At 41.7% G+C, this 21,386-nt stretch overlaps 1 protein-coding gene across 3 annotated transcripts in view; it reads right to left on the reverse strand.

Annotated features, from left to right (window-relative positions):
* tex2 (testis expressed 2) overlaps positions 1 to 21,386 on the reverse strand; it is a 142,521-nt gene that overhangs the window by 78,482 nt on the left and 42,653 nt on the right. For all 3 annotated transcript variants that reach the window (XM_060844716.1, XM_060844718.1, XM_060844717.1), the window contains one exon: positions 4,274 to 5,927. In XM_060844716.1, the coding sequence (XP_060700699.1) occupies positions 4,274 to 5,902 (1,629 nt within the window). In that variant the 5' untranslated portion in view covers positions 5,903 to 5,927. The remainder of the gene's footprint in view (positions 1 to 4,273; positions 5,928 to 21,386) is intronic.

Consider the following 21,386-nt stretch of genomic DNA (forward strand, 5'->3'; position numbering starts at 1 on the left):
CACTCACCTTAACCTCCTTCCACTAATCGTATTCCCAAGGCCCCTCCAAGGCCCTCATCCTACCTTTTATCTTAGCCTGCTTGGCACACCCTCCTCATTCCTGAAGAAGGGCTTGTGCCCGAAACGTTGATTCTCCGGTTCCTTTGATGCTGCCTGACCTGCTGCGCTTTTCCAGCAACACATTTTTAAACATTAGGTAAGACCCATGTATTTATTGCAAAATCAATAATACAATTTACTTTTGGCTCATCCAGTATGTTCAATTTAAGTTAAATCTTTAAGTTTTATAACAAAAGATAGTATTTTAATCACGGGATAAAACACTTCAAAGTAAGATGCCAATTGTGCCTCTTAAGAATTGTTAGTATTTGTGTCATGTTAAGGTTTAGATCAATCTACTGAAAGTCTCAGAGTCAGGGACTGGGGCAGAATTCCTCCAAAAGCAGGTGAAAACGAGCTAAACTATCAACCTGCATGGTATTTATCCAAGCTTCAAGTTTCTGAACACATGAACTATGATCTGGCAAACTAGGCAAATAAAATATATTTTCTCGACAAAGGTATTCAAGAGGAAAACAAGATTCAACTTTCAGGTTACAATTCTCCAGAGAACATAAGAACAAGGCTGATGGGTCAAGGGCTAGAAAATGGGATTAGAATATTTGATGGACAAGATGGACCAAAAGGCTTCTTTTCAAGCAGTAAAATCTCTATGATTGGAATGAGAGTTGGCCATGCATTCTCCTCTTAAATTTTGTGAGAGTATCTGCTTCCACCACTATCTCAGGCAACACATTCCACCCATCTACCATGCTCTAGGTAAAAATATCTCTCATATCTCCTACAAACAACTTATTCCTCACTTTAAACTTATGCCCTATGGTCTTAAACAAGTCTGCCATGGGGATCTACACTGTCCATTCCCTCATAATTATGTATACCTCAGACAGATCACCCCCTCAGCCCACTCTGCTCCAAGGAAACCAGACCCAGACTTTCCAGTCTCCTCTCATAACTGAGGCTTTCCACCCCACGCAACATCCTCACGAATCTCCTCTGCAACCTCTGCAGTACAATCATGTCTTTCCAATATTTTAGTGACCAAAGTCGCATACAGTATTCAATCAGTGGCCTGACCAATGTTTTATATAATTATAACAAGACTTCCTTGCTCCTGTATTCTGTAGCCTGGCTAATGAAGGCATCCTGTATGCCTTCTTCACCACCCTGCCTACCTGAGCTGAAGACTTCAGGAATCTATGGAGTTGTATACTAAGGTACCCCGTTGCTCCTCAGTACTCCTTAAGGACTTTCCATTCATTCATGTATGTCCTCCTATTATATCTCCCGAAATGCATCACCTCGCAATTATTGGTATTCAACTCCATTTGCCATTATTCAGCCAATTTACCAACTAATCAATACCAGATTGTAGCCCGAGATCATCGTCCTCACTATCAACAATACCACCAATATTTATGTCATTCACAAACTTACTAATTCTACATCCACATCCAAGTTTTTAATGTAAATAACAAACAGTGAAGGTCCTTGCACTGAATCCTGTGGTACACTACTGGTCACAGGCTTCCAATCACAAAAACAACCCTCCACCATCACTCATTGCCTCGTAATTGGAAGCTAATTTTGGTTCCAGTTTCCGAATTGTTTTGGACCCCATGGGCTTTTTCCTTCAGGACTGGCCTTCCTTGTCAAAGGCCTTACTGAAGTCCATGTAAACCACATCAAATGCACCAACCTAATCAATATATTTCGTCACCTTTTCAAAAAACTCAAATAAATAGTCAGACAGGATCTCCCTCTAACAAATTAGTGCAAACTACCCCTGTTCAATCACTGCCTTTCCAAGTACTGATTATTACTGTCCTTCAGAACTTTTTCCAATATTTTTCCCACCACTGATGTCCTATCCCTACTGTCCTTCTTGAACATTAGCTATTCTCCTGCCAGCTGGTACTTCGCCTGTGGCCAATGAGGTATTAAATGTCTCTGCCAGTGCCCCAGCAATCTCTTTCGTTGCCTCCCAGGGCAGCCCGGGATACATCACATCAGGTCCTGGGAGGTTGTGCACTTGTCCACCCATTAAAACTTTTCAGACCTCCTCCTTATTAATCTGAACAAGTTCTAGAACCTCACCATTCCAGCTGAAATCCCCGGCTACAATGTCTTTCCCTCCATGAATACAGATGAGAAATATTCATTTAAGACCTCACCTGCGTCCACTGGCTCCATGCTCAGGTTGCCCCTTTGGTCCCTAATAGGTTCCACACTTTCCCTGGTAATCCTCTTAAGTCCTAATATACTTATAAAATGCTTTAGAGGTTTCCCTTGATCCCATCTGCCAAAGATATTGTGTGGCCTCTCTTTGCCATCCCCATCTCCTCTTCGAGCAACTTTCTCTACTCCCTATATTTATGAGTGCCTCTCATTAATATTCATTAAATATGTATTCTTTCATTTTCTTTACAAAACTGTCAACATCTCTTAATATTCTGGGTTCCCCGGATTCGCTGCCCTTGCTCTTCACTCTTAGAGGAATACAACAACCCTGAATTTTCAGTGTACTGCTTTTTAGACTCCATTTTCCAAATATAGATTTACCTACAAGTAGTTTCTCCCAGTCTATGCCACATCCTGTCTGATGATATTAAAACTTGCCTAACCCGAATTTAGATACTCAATTTTTATACTTTTAACAAAAACAACAATATTATCTATCAAGAAAAAAAATAATCAAGGACTATATTACAGTAGTCAAACATCAAAACCCCACAAAGAATTTATTGTTACTTCTACACCAAGGCTTCTTACTGAGGCTAGCCAATTTGAAACTGGCTGACTTCCAATGAATTTCTACATTTACCACTATGAACTGAACTATTACTTAAACTTCAGAACCAGCACAAGTTCCTTAAACTCTGTTTCCAGCAATCTTGCAGTATTTATTTCACAAGAGGAGCTTAACACACCTGCCACCAACCAGAGTGTGTATAAACATACACACATACACACACACACACACACACACACACAAAATCTGATGGGCCCCCTTCTGTTGTGTCTCTCTGATGCCTGGCAACTGCACTTTTTTTCTTCTAACTTTGACTGCTTCACTTCAAGGGTTGTAAAATCTCATTACAACAATGTGCATACACAAACAGACCTTCAGGCTTTTCAGCACAAAGCACAAAGGAACAACTCTAAAAATGAAATCAAAACCATGTCTCTCACTCTCATTTCTCGAGCCTGCTCCCTCATTCAATGTTGACATTGCTGATCACTTAACTCAGTACCCTGTTCACAGTACCCTTTGATCCCTTTAGCCCTAAGAAATATATCTAGTTCTTTCTTGAAAGCATTCAATGCCTTAGTCTAAACCACTTTCTGTGCAGAATATTCTATAGGCTACAATCCTCTGGGTGAAGAATTTTCTCCTCCCCTCAGAGATAAATGGCCTAATCCATAGCCTTAGACTGTCATCCCCTGGTTGTGGACATCTCAGCCATTGAGAACATTCATCTCTGCCTTTACCCTGTTGTGTCCTGTTAAAATTTTGCAGGTTTCTATGAGATCATCCCTCATTCTTTTAAACTCCAGTCTCTCTTAATAAGTCAGTACTGCCACTGCAAGTCTTGTACAATGCAGCGATAACCTTGCTCTTGGAAATGAATTATCTCATTATGCCTGCTTCATCTTAGTCTCAGCAACTGGTAAACAAAGACACTGGATCTTGTTGCAAGTGTACCTTTCACAATATATCACCATTCAGATTCTAGGCTGCCTTTCTAATCACAATTAAAATTAAACTTTAAAAAGATTTATTTACAGGATGAGTGTGTCGTTGGCCAGGTCGGAATTTTTGCCCATTCTAAACTGCCGTAAGAGTCAATTCATAACCACCTGCAAGGTTTCTCTTCTATCTTCCAAGGAGCCCCTTCTGTTTTTTCATCCACACTGCTCACCATGACATCAATCCCAATCCCAAAACCTATTGTGCAGGTGAACACTGTCATGCTTTTATTAGACTAACTTGACTGTTTTAAGACTGAAATAGTCAAAATTACATTTTGAGGATATTCTTATCTATCACCCAAAGCAATATATCCATATGGACAGAAACACATTGCCTAAACATTAAAAATGTTGGAAGATTTTACAAAATACTTCAGATTGCTTGTCCTGCTGCAGTCATATAACTTAATAGTACAATGTTTAAATTTCAACAAAATTCCAAAGATAAATGTTTTCTAACCTTGAATATTTCTGGTTCCTTTATGTCCAGAGGTTCTGTAGTTAGATGTTCAAAATGAAGCCTTCTCTGTGACTGTTGATAGCCCTTCGACTTTCTTGGTACCACCAGCCAAACAACACCAATTGCTACCATAAATCCACAGCAAATGCCTAGGAATAAACCACTTAAATAACTTGGCAGAGGGAGTACTAAATAGGAATATACAAGAATCGCATAGAGTAATAAAGTCTTAACTGGAACTTCAAGTTGCTGTTCTTCAGACTCAGTTTCACTTTGACTCAATAATTTACTTTCACTTTCAATTGCTTCTTCTCTAGTTAGAGGTTCTAAAGCTTTATTCACAACGATCTCTTCATCAGGTTCTATCTCAAATTTGTCAAGGTATAAATCATAGTATTCATCATCGTCCTTGCTGGCAAGTACAGAAAGTGAGCATTTTTCTAAACCTAGAGATGATGCTTTCAAAGAAACCTCCTTTGTGGTCCCCTGAGCGTTCTTAGTGTCCCCGTCTTTTGATGACTCATCCAGGGGCTTGGAACTATTTGTATTTGGAATTGAATCTTTTGTTGAATAGTCCCCATCAGAGTCATATTCTTCTTCTTTAATGCTATAGTTGTTGTTGCTTTCCAAATGTCCATTTAAACTAGCGAGAGTGGAAAGTTCTGTTGCACTGGATGATAAAGCCTTATGTCGAAGACTACTGGTGTCATCACCAATGATCTTGTTTAAAAGTTGAAAAGGTTCATAAATAACCTCTGAGAGTCGTCTTTTAGTGTCTTCAATTCTTGCCTCCACCTCTGTTACTTTAAAAAAAGACCTACCTTCTGATGGTGAGGTGATTGGGGAAGAAGGTGCAGTCTTAGAATCTCCACCGGTGACACGAGGTTGAGTAAACTGTTTGAAGAGATGTAAATTTATTCGAGAATCAGAGGTCCTAAATGGGACAGGTTCAGATTCTTGCTTTGATGTGTCCGTTGACAGAGATTTAACTAGTGTTTTCATTAAGTGCCTTGTCGTCAGAGGGGTTGTGGCTTCTTTTGGTTCTACTTCTGTTGAAAGAGATTTAACTAAACTCGAGAATGGCTTTGTGCTCGTCAATGAAGATGAAGGGACAACAGATTGCACAACAGATTTAGGTGCAGAATCAAATGTAGAAGCAGAAATTGTAGTTCCCACCTCTGAAGGCAAAGTGGTAGAAACTAACAGTTGAGCTGGTAATGAGAATAATGGCAATGCAGTAGCAATAGTAGTAAGTGATGCAGAAGGCACCATTGCTGATGTTTCCAATGGTTCTGAAGAGGTAATTGTTAATGCTGAAGATGAATTGGCAACAGTAACTGAAGTTGATGCCGGTGACATATTTGATGAGGTAGCACGCTCCGATAAAAGTTGGCCACCATGTTCACAAGTACTTTCTTTTTCTTTTAGTCCTGGTACAAAACTTTGGTCTTCATGAAGAATCATAGAGGAATCTTTAAATTCTTCTTCTTCCTCCTCTTCCTCCTCTTTACCAAAGGCAGAAAAGTGTATAGTGATGGTCTCTCGAGAAATGGATCGTTGAACCTGCACTTTTGGTGATGACGATATAGAACTTGCTCTTTCTGCATAGCTACTGCTCTGACTTGTCATTGCAGTCTCACGTACGTATCACAATCTGAAAACAATGAGAAATAAATAAATTACAATCTTTGCAAAAGAAATGCATGATACACGTTCAACTTTGGTTGTCATCTGCAATCTTTAGAATTTCTATCTTTTAACCTGTAACTGAGTCATTTTAAAGCAAAATAGTAGCAGTACCAAATAAAAGTGTAGCAGTGGAGCACTGGAATAACCATAATGTATTAGAAGTAATTTTGGAATACATTCCAATTTGTTCATATTGCAGTAATGTTCAACAGTGGGATAACCTAACGTAGGAAAACCCTGGAACCTCAAAATGCTGAATTTGTGCATCAGTACAGCTAAAAATCTTTAAATCATTATTTTCACTTATGATAAACTTCCATTTATCTTCATAGAGAAACCAAGTTAGCAAATATGTATATATTTTTATTTGTCAAATAGATTTCCATTCACCATATTTTCTGTAAAATCGTTTTTATGGAGGAATTCTGCAAAACTATGTCCCTTTATTGGTTTCTTCTCTCCAATTAGCAAACCTCCCCACTAATTTTAAGTTTAAATTTCAATTAACTAGCTTAATCATAGCTTTTACGTCTGTATGAAAGAATGAATAGAAATAGAGTTCCATTTGGTTTTCCAGCCAGTTCAATGATAATTCATTTTCAGCATGTGCTCAACTGGGACTAGTTCCCTGTTGGCAACTCAACATTCCGGGGTGAAGAATGTTCAGGCGAGACAGTACAGAATGCAAAAGAGGAGGTCTACTCCAATATTAATTAAGAAGTCAGTTACTGCAGTAAGGAGGAACAACATCGTGGAAAGATCTTCAAATGAGTCTTTGTGGATAGAATTCAGGTATAAAAGTGTGGGGAGGGGGGGCATATTGCTCCAAGCGTATTATCAGGCCTCAAACAGCAGTCAATAGAGGAACAGATATGTTGGCAAATCACTGAAAGATGCAAAAATAATAACAGGGTAACTGTATTAGGAATTTCAGCTTCCATTACATTAATTGAAATTGTCATAGTACAAAGGCTTTAGAGGGGGGACAATATCTGGAAGTGTATTCAAAAGTGCTTTTTATACCAACATGTAGAAGGTCCAACAAAGGACTGCACTGTGCTAGACCTAATTCCAGTGAATGAAACAGACAGGTGTTCAAAGTGACAGTGGAGGAGCATTTTAATGATAGTGACCACAACACCATACAATTTAACAAAAACAGAAGTTCCTGGAAAAGCTCAGCAGATCTGGCACACCTGTGAAGAGGAATTAAAGTAAATGGACAGTCACTGGATCTGAAACATTAACTTTGAATTCTCTTCACAAATACTGCCAGACCTGCTGAACTTTTCCAGCAACTTGTTTTTATTTCTGATTTACAATATCTGCAGTTCTTTTGGTTTTTATTTACTGTATAATTTAAATTGGTTATGAAACAGAAAAATGATGGTCTTTAAAAAAGTTTTGGACAAGGGGAAAGCAGATTTTATTAAAATAACATTATCTGGCCATAGAATCTAAAGCAGAACATTTGGAGGGTGGACGAACGTTCAAAAAGGAGGTGGGGGTGAGTACAGGCCCAACACGTTCTCTTTAGGATGAAATGTCCTAGAAGCCCAGAAAATGATGGTAATCTAAGAATTTTCGGGACAGGATAAGAAGGAAAAGAGAAGCTTTTAGCAGGTTAAAAGGAAGCAAAGGCCACATGGGAGGTGCTAACTCCTGCTCCAAACTGTTCTTTTACCTTTTCTGAAGGATTTGAGTGCTTGAGATGTGCTTCCACACAGGGGGAGCTGATAGCCTGGTCATATGATCGCTAATCTATTAATCCAAAAATTCAGCTGATGCTCTGGGGACCTGGTTCAAATCCCACTATGGCAGATGTTGGAATTTGAATTTTAAAAATTTGGATAAAAGAATTTACTGATGACCATGAAATCATTGTTGTCAGTTCACTAATGTCCTTCAGAGAAGGAAATCTGCCATCCTTACCTGGTCTGGCAAAAATGGGATTCCAGACCCACAGCGATGTGTTGACTCTCAGTTGCCCTTTGAAACAGCCTAGCAAGATATTCAGTTGTACTAATCACTACAGTGTCTCAAAGAAATGAAACCAAATGGATCAAATGGCATTGACCTAGGTGCCAGAAAAGACAAGGACAGAAGCAGCCCTGTTGACCTTGCAAAGTCCTCCTCACTAACATCTGGGGTGAGTGCCAAAATTGGGACAGCTGTCTCACAGACTAGTTAAGCAACAGCGCAACACAGTCATACTCATGGAATCATACCATACAGACAACGTCCTAGACACCACCGGCACTATCGCTGGACATGTCCTGTCCCACCAGCAGTACAGACCCAGCAGAGATGGCTGCACAGTGGTTATACATTCAGGAGGAAGATGCCCTGGGAGTCCTTAACATTGACTCCCGGACCCCATAACGTCTCATGGCTTCAAGTTAAACATGGGCAAGGAAACCTCCTGCTGATTACGACATACTGTCCTCCCTCGGCTGACGAATCAGTACTCCTCCATGTTGAATAACACTTGGGGGAAACATTGAAGATGGCAAGGGCACAAAATGTACTCTGGCTGGGGGATTTCAACATTTGCCATCAAGAGTGGCTCCACAGGAGTACAACGAATCAAGCTGGTCAGATCCTAAAGGACATAGCTGCCAGATTGTTCTACAGCAGGCGATGAGGGGACTGACAAGAGGGAAAAACTTTCTTAACCTCGTCCTTTCCCATCTGCCAGCTGGATTACAGTTTCAGTAAGAGCAATCATCACACCGTCCTTGTGGAGACGAAGTCCTACTTTCACAGTGACAATAACTTCCACCATGTTGTGTGGCACTATCACAATGCTAATTAGAACAGACTTGAAACAGACCTACAACTCAAGACTAGGCATCCATGAGACACTGTGGGCCATCAGCAACAGAACTGCAATCTAGCACATTCTGTAATCCTGGTTCAATGGAGAGTACAGGAGGGCATGCCAGGATCAGCACCAGGCATAGCTGAAGATGAGGTGTCAACCTGGTGAAGCCACCAAACAGGATTACTTGCATGCCAAATAGCATTTCAGCAAGTGATAGACAGAGCTAAGCAATCCCACAACCAACGGATCAGATCTGAGCTCTGAGTCCTGCCACATCCAGTAGTAAATGGTGTTGGATGATTAAACAACTCACTGGTGGAGGCGGTTGCACAAACACCCCGCTCCTCAATGATGGAAGAGTCCAGTACATTAGTGTAAAAGATAAGTCTCAAGTATTTTCAGCAATCTTCAGCCAGAAGTGCCGAGTGGATAATCCATCTCGGCCTCCTCTCGTGGTCCCTGTATTATTGATATCAGTCTTCAGCCTAATTGATTTACCCCACGTGATGTCAAGAAATGGCTGAAGTCATTGGATACTGTAAAGGTCAGAGACATCCGGCAATAGTAGTGAAGACTTGTGCTCTTAGCCAAGCTCTTCTAGTACATTTACAACTGGCATCTATCCAACAATGTGGAAAAGTGCCCAGGAATATCCTGTACATAAAAAGCAGGACAAGTCCCACTCAGCCGAATACCATCCGATCAGTCTACTCTCAATCATCAGTAAAGTGATGGAAAGTGTCATCAACAGCGCTATCAAGCAGAATCTAGTCAGCAATAACCTGCTCAGTGACACCAAATGTGAGTTCCGCCAGAGCCACTCAGCTCCTGACTTCATTACAGCCTTGGTTCAAACATGGATTAAAGAGCTGAATTCCAGAGGTGAGGAGAGTGACAGCCCTCAGCATCAAGGCTGTATTTAACTGACTATGACTTCAAGGAGCCCAAACAAAACTGGAATCAATAGGTGTCAGGGGGCAAATTCTCCTGTGGTTGGAGTCATACCTGACACACAGGAAGATGGTTGTGGTTGGAGGTCAGTCACCTCAGCTCCAGGACATCTCTGCAAAAGCTTCGCCAGGTAGTGTACAAGGCCCAATGATCTTCAGCCGCTTCATCAATGACCTTCCCTCCAACATAAAACCAGAAGTGAGGATGTTCACAGATGATTGCAAAATGTTCAGCACCATTCACAACTCCTCAGATAACTGAAGAGTCCATGTTCAAATGCAACAAGACTTGGACAATATTCAGGCTTGGACTAATAAGTGACAAGTTACATTCATGCCACACAGTGCAAGACTATGACCATCCCCACTAAGAGACAATCTAAACAGTGCCCCTTGACAGTCAATGGTGTTAACATCACTGAATCCCCCATTATCAACATCCTGGGCATTATCATTGACCAGAAACTCAACTGGACTCACCACATAAATACAGTAGCTACAAGAACAGATCAGGGGCTAAGAATACTACAGTGGGTAACTTACCTCCTGACTCCCCAGAGCCTTGCACCATCTACAAGGCACAAGTCAGGAGAGTGATGGAATACTCCCTGCTTGTCTGGATGAGTGCAGCTCCAAGAAGCTAGATACTGTCTAAGACAAACTAGTTCGCTTGATTGGCACTACATCCACAGGCATCCACTCCCTTCACCACCAATTGTATCAACAAGATGCTCTGCAGAAATTCACCAAAGATCCATAAGGCAGCACCTTCCAAATCCACGACCACTTCCACCTGGAAGGACAAGGGCATCAGCTACATGGGAATACCACCTTCAATTCCCCTCCAAGCCACTCACCATCCTAACCTGGAAATACATTGCTGCTCCTTCAGTTGCTGGGCCAAAATCATAGCATTCCCTCCCCAGTGGCATTGTGGTCAAGCCACAGCAGATGGACTGCAGCAGCTCAAGGTGGCAGCTCAACACCACCTTCTCAAGGGCAACTAGGGACAGGCAATAAATGCCAACAGCCATGCCCACATCCCACAAATGAATAAAAGAAAAGTAGCTCACCACGTATTATTATTCATGTAAGCATTGAAAATAAAGGATCAATAAGTTGCAGAATGACATGATGTGCTTTGGTCATTTAATCTTGCTGCAAAGAATGGGCAAATAGTGATCAGGAGTGGAAACACTGATTGGCTAACATTCAAATCCTTAACAGATATATTCACAAAAGAATTCAGTTGCCTACTGCAACTGTCATGGTTAGAATCAGCTAACTCAGCACAGATCGAGGATTGAAAATGGTCCTCTAGTTTCAAATTAATTGAAGTAACAGATTCTTGGGAATGATACTCATTTCAAGCATGGATTTTTTTTTAAACTCTGCATTTTTTTACAATGGTCTGAAAAGTCAGAAGATGATAAAAATTCTTTCTACACAAGTGGTTATTTACATTTAACAATTATTTTTTAATGTGCCAGTGAAGCAGGACAGCTTATTCCAACATAGCTGTTTTTGTCTCATTTGAAAGCTGTACCCTCTGTTTTCCCACAATAGGGAAAAATAAATTCAGACAAATGGCTGCCTGCCATTCACCTGGATTGATCTGAAAATTCTTTAGAAAGTCCAAGTCACTGGATTGAACTAACATACAACATCAAGACACTGAAGTAAATAAGTTAATAGAATTTATATCATTTACTGTTTATATAATTGTCATTGTTTGCGGTGAATAAATAGAAAAAGTTCTTTACAGATAATTCATATTCAGATCAGTTCAAAATGAATTTTTACCACATTTAGTCCTTGTTTTTGAACCACATGTAAAGGCCACAACATTTTATTTTCCTGTACTTTTGATTGAATGGAAAAAGGATCATTTAAAACCAAGGAATGTGGAAGGGATTTATGCACTTTTTAAAAGCAAGATTCCAAAATTCATTTTAAGTGGCACTTACATTGCTGCTCTGTTCAATCAACTGGCAAAACTGGTTGCTGATGTTCTCTACACCCTGTTGGCAGCCTATGAAATTCAGCTGGCAACAAGAAATGTTGTGGAATGGTGAGCAGCTGTCAATGACAAAAGCCTTCAGCTCACCAATAAGTCTGTAATTGGGCTCCTAGGTAGGGGTAAAAAATGAGGTCTGCAGATGCTGGAGATCAGAGCTGAAAATGTGTTGCTGGTTAAAGCACAGCAGGATAGGCAGCATCCAAGGAATAGGAAATTCGACGTTTCAGGCATAAGCCCTTCATCAGGAAACGTCTGATGGGCTTATGCCCAAAACGTCGAATTTCCTATTCCTTGGATGCTGCCTAACCTGCTGTGCTTTAACCAGCAACACATTTTCAGCTCCTAGGTAGGGGAATAGCTTGTGGGTATGAACGATGCTGCCAGGTGTTTTCAAAACTCCAGCAGGGGGAACTAGAGAAAATACCAAATATGCTGTCAGCTGTTGCTTTTAACCAATTCATCAGAAACTTTATGAACCAGATACTCTGTGCCTCCTGCATCAAATGGAAAAATACCTGGAGTAGAAGGTTGAAGAAAAGCAAGTCCGGCAAAGGAAAAGGATCATCAACGAAACCTGTGGACAGGAGTCACTGAATCGCCTTCCTAGATTTTTTTCTCTCCGCCCTTAAAAGCGATATCTTTTCAGCTCTCCATATGTGTATATATAGGGATAGTTTTATACGGGGGCTCAAGTTTTAAATAGTTGTTACATATTATTTACCAGCAACTAAAATCTATTTGTTTGTAATAAATACCAACTTATTGTTAAGTACAGAAACTTGGTCACTGTTTTCTGATTGCCTGGGTCTGAACAGACAGGTAAATTGAGGAACTTATGCATACTTTTATAAAATATTTTTACTTTTTGACAACTCTGGAAATAGAGGACTCAACTTCCAGCATGCTACCTCAGTGAGGCATGAAAGGAGTTTAATATTTACAATTCTCCAGTCATAAAGAGAGTTGTAAGCACGTGCAGATCCTTTAGTCTAAATCGTCCATGCCAACCAGATATCCTAACTTAATCTAGTCCCATTTGCCATATCTCTTTAAACCCTTCCTACTCGTGTACACACCCAGATGCCTTTTAAATGCTGAAATTGTAACAGCTTCCAACACTTCCTCTGGCAGTTTGTTCCACACACACATCACCCTCTGCGTGAAAAAGTTATCCCTCAGGTACCTTTTAAATCTTTCACTCTTACCTTAAATCTATGTCCTCTAGTTTTGGACTCCACAACCCTGGGAAAAAGACTTTGGCTATTCACCCTATCCATGCCTCTCATAGTTTTATAAATTATATAAATTTTACAAACTTTTATAAGGTAACCCCACAGCTGAAAATGTGTTGCTGGAAAAGCGCAGCAGGTCAGGCAGCATCCAAGGAGCAGGAGAATCGACGTTTCGGGAATGAGCCCTTCTTCAGGAGCCCCATAGTCTATTACACTCCAGGGAAAATAGCCCATGCCCATTTAGCTTTTCCCTTGCGCTCAAATCCTCCAAACCTGGCAACACACTTGTAAATATTTTCTGAATCCTTTCAAGTTTAACAACATCTTTTCTAGAGCAGAGAGACCAGAATTTAAAGCAGTATTCAAAAGTGGTTTAACCAATGTTCTGTACAGCCGCAATATGATATCTCAACTCCTGTATTCAATGCAGTGACCAATAAAGGCAAGCATCTGACCAATAAATAGCTTATTTACTATCCTGTCTACCTGCAACTCCACTTTCAAGGAACTAAGAATCTGTATCCCAAGGTTTCCTTGTTCAGCAACGCTCCCCAGGATCTTACTGTCAGGTGTGTGTAGATGTGAAGTCCAGCCCTGATTTGTCTTACCAATATGCAACACCTCTTACTTATCTAAACTAAACTCCATCTGCCATATTTCGGCCCATCAGCTTATCTGATCAAGGTTCCATTGTACTCTGAGAGACCTTCTTCGCTGTCCACTACATTTCCAATTTTCTTTGGCACCATGTCCAAACCGAAGAAGAAATGAAAGGTTATCGGCAAAGCTTCTGTTATCTCCACCCTAAATCCCTCAGCAACCCAAGATACATCACATTTGGACCAGGTGACTTGTTAATTTTGAATGATGTCAAGCTAAATAGTTTGCACTTTTAATCTTATTTTAATACTATCCAGTATCTTTAGACCTTCTTCCTTTATAGCAATAGTAGCTCTTACAGACCTGCAGAATATTTCCAGTAACTTTTAAAAATTAATTTCTTCCGTTATTACAATATAGCCTGTTCAAAATACTGTGCTGTAGTAACTAACTGGCTCACCATTCCTTTGATTAAAAATATAAAAGTTAAACAGTAAGTAAAAATTTTGTTACCAATTAATCTCCATTCATCTTTGTCCTTACATCCTTTTTCAAATTCCCCAAGTGCAATCTGCACTCTGCCTTATTTTCTGTACAGACATTTCTGAAAACAACTAAATTTTCTTCTCTGTAACTTCTATTTCTTTCAGTCATCCGGGAGGTCTAGCTTTCATTGCACCATTCTTTTCCATTTATAAAAATATGTTTAGCTCACATCACCTTTGATTTTGCATTGTCCCCTTCCATAACTACTTTAAACTTAATTATCTTACGATCACTATTAAACAGACATTCAGACACCACAACACACTCACCATGCTTTACTCCATTCCCCAAATCTAGGTCCACCACTGCTTCCTTGCGCGTTGGTTCAGAAATGCACTAATAAAGGAAGTTCTCCTACAAACATTCACCCTTCCTTTTACTCTGCAAACTTCCACACAGAGTTCAGATTTTGATCAATGAAATCCCATACTATTTAATAATTCTAATAGCTGCCTACAGATTTGTTTGACTCGCTCCCTTAGTACAATACTGTACTCAATGTTTATAGTAGTCAGCCAGAAATGTTGTAGCTCCAAAGATGACAGTAGAAAACTATGTTCCCTATCTTTGCCAATGTCAACTATAAAACAAAACATGCATACCTAGTAGAAGAGTCACAACACTCCATCCACTCCACCCAGGCATTCCGAAAAATCATCAAAAACACCAAAATAGAGGAAGACGAAACAATGATCTCATTCAACATATCAGCACTGTTCACCTCCATCAACATCGACCTGGCAAAGGAAACACTTACCACACTTTTAGAAGAGACCATCACACACACCCCAACCACCATCAATCACATTACCAACGAAAACATCATGAAGCTAGTGGACCTGTGCCTCACCACCCATTTCACCTTCAACAACATAATCTACAAACAAATCAACGGCACACCCATGGGATTTCCACTATTAGGATTCATAGCAGAAGCGGTAATGCAAAGACTAGAACAAACAGTCCTACCATCAAACCAAAAAAAAAATCTGGGTCCTCTACATAGATGACACATTTCTCATCACAAAACAAAACAAGATAGAAGAGACATTTAACATCATCAACAACACCCTCACAGGCATAAAGTTCACCAAGGAGGAAGAAACCTACAACAAACTTGCATTCCTGGACGTCACAGTCGGAAGAACGGACAACGGAGAACTACAAACCTGACCAAATACTTAACTAAGCTGAAAATGTGTTGCTGGAAAAGCGCAGCAGGTAAGGCAGCATCCAAGAAGCAGGAGAATCGACGTTTTGGGCATGAGCCCTTCTTCAGGAATGAGGAAAGTGTGTCCAGCAGGCTAAGATAAAAGGTAGGGAGGAGGGACTTGGGGAAGGGGCGTTGGAAATGCGATAGGTGGAAGGAAGTCAAGGTGACAGTGATAGGCCGGAGTGGGGGTGGGGGGCGGAGAGGTCAGGAAGAAGATTGCAGGTTCGAGGGATTTGACTGAGACAAAGTGGGGGGAGGGGAAATGAGGAAACTGGAGAAATCTGAGTTCATCCCTTGTGGTTGAAGGGTTCCTAGGCGGAAGATGAGGCGCTCTTCCTCCAGCCGTCGTGTTGCTATGGTCTGGCGATGGAGGAGTCCAAGGACTTGCATGTCCTTGGTGGAGTGGGAGGGGGAGTTAAAGTGTTGAGCCACGGGGTGGTTGGGTTGGTTGGTCCGGTTGTCCCAGAGGTGTTCTCTGAAACGTTCCGCAAGTAGGCTGCCTGTCTCCCCAATATAGAGGAGGCCACATCGGGTGCAGCAGATGCAGTAAATGATGTGTGTGGAGATGCAGTGAATTTGTGGTGGATATGGAAGGATCCCTTAGGGCCTTGGAGGGAAGTAAGGGGGAAGGTGTGGGCGCAAGTTTTGCGTTTCTTGCGGTTGCAGGGGAAGGTGCTGGGAGTGGAGGTTGGGTTGGTGGGGGTGTGGACCTGACAAGGGAGTTACGGAGGGAGTGGTCTTTTCGGAACATTGATAGGGGAGGGGAGGGAAATATATTTCTGGTGGTGGGGTCCGTTTGGAGGTGGCGGAAATGACGATGGATGATACGATGCATATGGAGGTTAGTGGGGTGGTAGGTGAGGAGCAGTAGGGTTCTGTCCTGGTGGCGATTGGAGGGGCAGGGCTCAAGGGCGGAGGAGCAGGAAGTGGAGGAAATGTGGTGGAGGGCATCGTCGATCACGTCTGGGGGAATCTGCGGTCCTTGAAGAAGGAGGCCATCTGGGTTGTACGGTATTGGAACTGGTCCTCCTGGGAGCAGATGCGGCAGAGATGAAGGAATTGGGAATATGGGGATGGTGTTTTTACAGGGGCAGGGTGGGAGGAGGTGTAGTCTAGGTAGCTGTGGGAGTTGGTCGGTTTATAGTAAATGTCCCTGTTGATTCGGTCGCCCAAGATAGAAATGGAAAGGTCTAGGAAGGGGAGGGAGGAGTCTGAGACGGTCCAGGTAAATTTGAGGTTGCGGTGGAAGGTGTTGGTAAAGTAGATGAACTGTTCAACCTCCTCATGGTAGCACGAGGCAGCGCCACTACAGTCATCGATGTAACGGAGGAAAAGGTGGAGGGTGGTGCCAGTGTAGCTTCAGAAGATGGACTGTTTCACATATCCTACGAAGAGGCAGGCATAGCTGGGGCCCATGCGGCTGCCCATGGCTACTCATTTGGTTTGGAGGAAGTGGGAGGATTGGAAAGAGAAGTTGTTCAGGGTGAGGACCGGTTCAGTCAGTCGAAGGAGGGTGTCAGTGGAAGGGTACTGGTTTGTACGGCGGACAAGGAAGAAGCGGAGGGCTTTGAGTCCTTCGTGATGGGGGATGGAGGTGTACAGGGACTGGAGTCCATGGTGAAGATAAGGCGTTGGGGACCGGGGAAGCGAAAATCATGGAAGAGGTGGACGGCATGGGTGGTGTCCCGAACGTAGGTGGGGAGCTCTTGGATCACAGGATCGTGTCGAGGTATGCAGAGATGAGTTCGGTGAGGCAGGAGCAGGCTGAGACAATGGGTCAGCCAGGGCAGTCAGGTTTGTGGATTTTGGGCAGGAGGTAGAAATGGGCAGTGCGGGGTTGTGGGACTATGAGGTTGGAGGCGGTGGATGGGAGATCCCCTGAGGTGATGAGGTCATGGATGGTCTGGGAGATGATGGTTTGGTGGTGGGAGGTAGGGTCATGGTCAAGGGGTAGTAGGAGGAGGTGTCCTCAAGCTGGCATTTAGCCTCAGCGGTGTAAAGGTCGGTGCGCCAAACTACTACCGCGCCTCCCTTGTCTGCCGGTTTGATAGTGAAGTTGGGGTTGGAACGGAGGGAGTGGAGGACTGCACATTCTGAGGGTGAGAGGTTGGAGTGGGTGAGATGGGTAGAGAGGTTGAGGCGGTTAATGTCGCGGCGGCAGTCGGCTATGAAGAGATCAAGGGCAGGTAAAAGGCCAGCATGGGGTGTCCAGGTGGAGGCGGGAGAAGGGGTCGTCAAAGGGTGGGCGAGAATCCTGTACACCAGCAACCATCCCAACACACACAAACAAAGCTGTATCAGAACACTATTCCAACGAGCCACATCACACTGCAGCACAGACGAACTTCGGAAAACAGAGGAGAACCACCTATACAACGTATTCAAAAAGAATGGATACTCAAAAAATACAGTCCGCAGATTCCTCAAGAACAAACCATGACAAGCAGATCAAACACAGCCAGAAACCCTAACCACCTTACCATACATCAAAGAAGTTTCAGAAATGACAGCCAGACTACTAAGACCCTCAGAATCCTAATAGCACACAAACCCACCAACACTCAAACAAAAACCAACAAACTTAAAAGACCCAGTACATCCCATGGACAAAACCAACATCGTCTACAAAATTCCATGCAAGGACTGCCAGAAACACTACGTAGGACAAACAGGAAGAAAGTTAGCCACCAGGATACACAAACACCAGCTAGCCACAAAAAGACACGGCCCTCTCTCCCTCGTAGCCCTACACACGGAGGTAAAAAAGCATCATTTCGACTGGGAAAGCTAAGCAAAGACATGCCAGAGAATTCCTAGAGGCCTAGCACTCCAACCACAACGCCATAAACAAACACATAGATCTAGATACCATCTATCAACCACTCAGAAAACGAACAGGAAATGAAATCACCACACACCCCTGGAACCCCATCCAGGACAAACATATAAATAGAAAGCAGGAGACAACAGCTTCCCTTCATTTGGAGGTCGCCACTGATGATGTTACCTAGCCAGGTAATGAAACATCTGGATATCAAACCTACAGCTCAGTGAGCAAACCTACACCCTGAAAAATGCATATGTAGCAGTTTTCAATTCTTAGCACAAATTTCCTAAGAGTTATTTGTGTTCAATTTACATAATACAGCAACTCCAAACACCACTTTCACTACCTCCCACATACTCTGTTCACAAAATCTTACATGCTTCTCTCTTTACCCAGGCATAGAACGCGTCACATTTCCACATTCTCAAAGTTCAAATTGCTCAGCATTATCACATTAGGTATAATGTCATGATTCTTGGAATACAAATAAATGATTAACTGGAAAGGAAAATAATGAATACAACTAAAACAGGAAGGTGGATCTAATAGAGTTTTTTGTCCTTCAGATTTGGATGACAACTGAAAGGTAATATATTTGTCTATACAAATGAGGGAGACTAACTATTATGAACAAGGTACACATTCAGGATTTTCAAAATAAAAAAAGCAAATTAGGGTAAGTATGTTCATTCAATGGGTTACAAGAAGATACAAGTGGCTACTGAATGAGAAACATCATAATTCAAATATTTTCAAAAGCAAATACATGGAGTTAAGAAATAGGAAGAGAAATTAGATAAAACAGTTTTAGAGCTAACACCAACAGAAGTATCAAGGTCTTTCTCAGAGCAACCCCACCCCCCACCCTGGTCAAAAAAAGTCGAGATTCAAATCACATCTGTACTAGAAGACTTTCAAAGATATTTTTCATCCTCCTGTTCGTACGCTTTATGACACACTACTGAAGGTGGGATTTGAAACTGGTTCACTACTGAGCCACAAGACCCCTTCCTTTAACTCTTCCAAACAGGATGATTGAAACAAAGGGGTTTAAAAAGTTATCAATTCAGTTGCATCCTCAAACAAACATTTCACAGCAGCTATGTGTGTGATGTAATTAAATGTATTGGATGCAAAGGCAAAAAGATTGGTGAAGATTAAAAGTTTTCGTTTTGAAATGGCAGTTTTACTCAATGATTCCAATTTAATAAGTAAAAACAGATCATAAGACTGGACAGACGTTTTGAATAATATAATCACAATATCAGTATTTGGCTGCTGTCATAATGTTTGATCCAATTTGAGACAGCTTTTCCATTGATTTCAAAATGAGGCAGATCAGGAAGCCAGAATTGCAAAACTTGAGAATGAGTCTGCTATTTTGCTCCTGTACCTGTCAGGGTTTTTAAGGAGAAATACTGTCATAAATGAGTCAAATGAAAAATGACAACACATAGTTACATTTAAAAATTGAACTTTCCCATCTGATCTCAGTGCTTAAATTTTATCACCTCTTAATTGCTCTCCCCAAACAATAAAATATCAATGTAACACTTAAATAATCTTAAATTTGCCATTTTTGTTCCTTGTATATGCACTACCTTACCTCCCAATTCATAACAACATTCAAGAATAAATAATTAAATGGTCATATAGGTTGTGGTCGATCGTTTAGTGATGTTATTACAAGACAATTAGTCAAAAGACTCTGATAATGTTCTGGGGTCCAGTGTTCAAATCCCACTGTGGCAAATGATGAAACCTGAATTCAATAAAAATCTAAAATTCAGAATCTAATGATGATGATCATGAAATCACTGTTGATGATTGGAAAAACCCATTTGGTTCACTAATGTTCTTCAAGGAAAGAAACTGCCATCCTTACTTGGTCTGGCCTACATATGATTGTGGTTGACTCTTAATTGTCACTGGATAATTAGAGATGGACAGCAAATGTTGGTCTAGCCAGTGGCACCCAAATCCTGTGAACAAATAATTAAAACATCACAAGAGGAGGTGGTGTAGTGGTAATACCACTGGGCCCGATATAGGAACAAATCCCACAACAGCAGCTATTGGAATTTAAACTCAATTGACGTGTCTTGAATTAAGTGTCAGTCTAACTGTGAACACAGGGGAAAGAAATCTACCATCTTTACAAGAACCAAAGAACCAAAGTAATGCGGTTGACTCATGAGTCCTCTGAAATGCATAGCAAGCCACTCAGTTTTAAGTCTAAGAAAAGGAATTAGATCAGATGGACTTTGGCATCAACCTAGGCACTGGAAACAACAACAGCTAACCCAGCTCTGTCAACTCCATTAAGTCCTCATCACTATCATCCTCGAGTTTGTGCCAAAATCAAGAAAGCTGACACCAACCAGTCAAACAGCAGTCTGACATAGGCTCACAAAATCATGCCTTACAAACATTGGCTCAGACACAGTCACAATACCTGGGCATGTGCTGTCCCACTGACAGCACAGTTGGGAAATGTGACCCTGTCCTCACTAATTTACCTCTCACAGATGTAGATGTGACCAAAGCCCCATCGTCTCACAGTGTGATTGAGTTACCCCTTTTAGCTCAATGGTACTGTCATCACTGTACTGTGTGGCAGTACCATTGAGCTAAACGGGGTAGAGATCTTGAACAGCCTCTAGCAATTCGAAACTGGGCATCCATGAGGCACTGTGGGTTGTCAGTAATGGAACTGTACTTGATCACAATCTGTAACTTCATGGCCAACATATTCACCTCTCAATCCCACATTCCTTCAATGAAGAATGCAGAAGGGCATGCCAAAAGCAGCAGCAGGCATACCTAAAAATGAGAAAACAACCTGGTAAAGCTATCACATGTTGAACAGTAGAAGCAGCATATGATAGACAGAACTAAGTAATCACACCAACAATCATAGAATCCTTACATTGGGGAAGGAGGCCATTCAGCTCATTGAGTCCACACTGCTCCTCCGAAGAGCAGTCCACCCAGACCCAGAACCCCTATTTAATCTCTATAACCCGGCACGTTCGATGGCTAATCCACGTAGTCGGCATATCCCTGAACACTATGGGCAATCTAGCATGGCCAGTCAACCTAACCTGTATATCTTTGGACTTTGGGAGGAAACTGGAACACCCAGAGACCAATGCAAACACGAACAGAATATGCAAACTCAACAAAGAGTCAGGCCCCTGGCACTATGAAGC

This window comes from Hemiscyllium ocellatum, chromosome 25 (genome assembly GCF_020745735.1).
Source record: "Hemiscyllium ocellatum isolate sHemOce1 chromosome 25, sHemOce1.pat.X.cur, whole genome shotgun sequence".
Taxonomy (NCBI): domain Eukaryota; kingdom Metazoa; phylum Chordata; class Chondrichthyes; order Orectolobiformes; family Hemiscylliidae; genus Hemiscyllium; species Hemiscyllium ocellatum.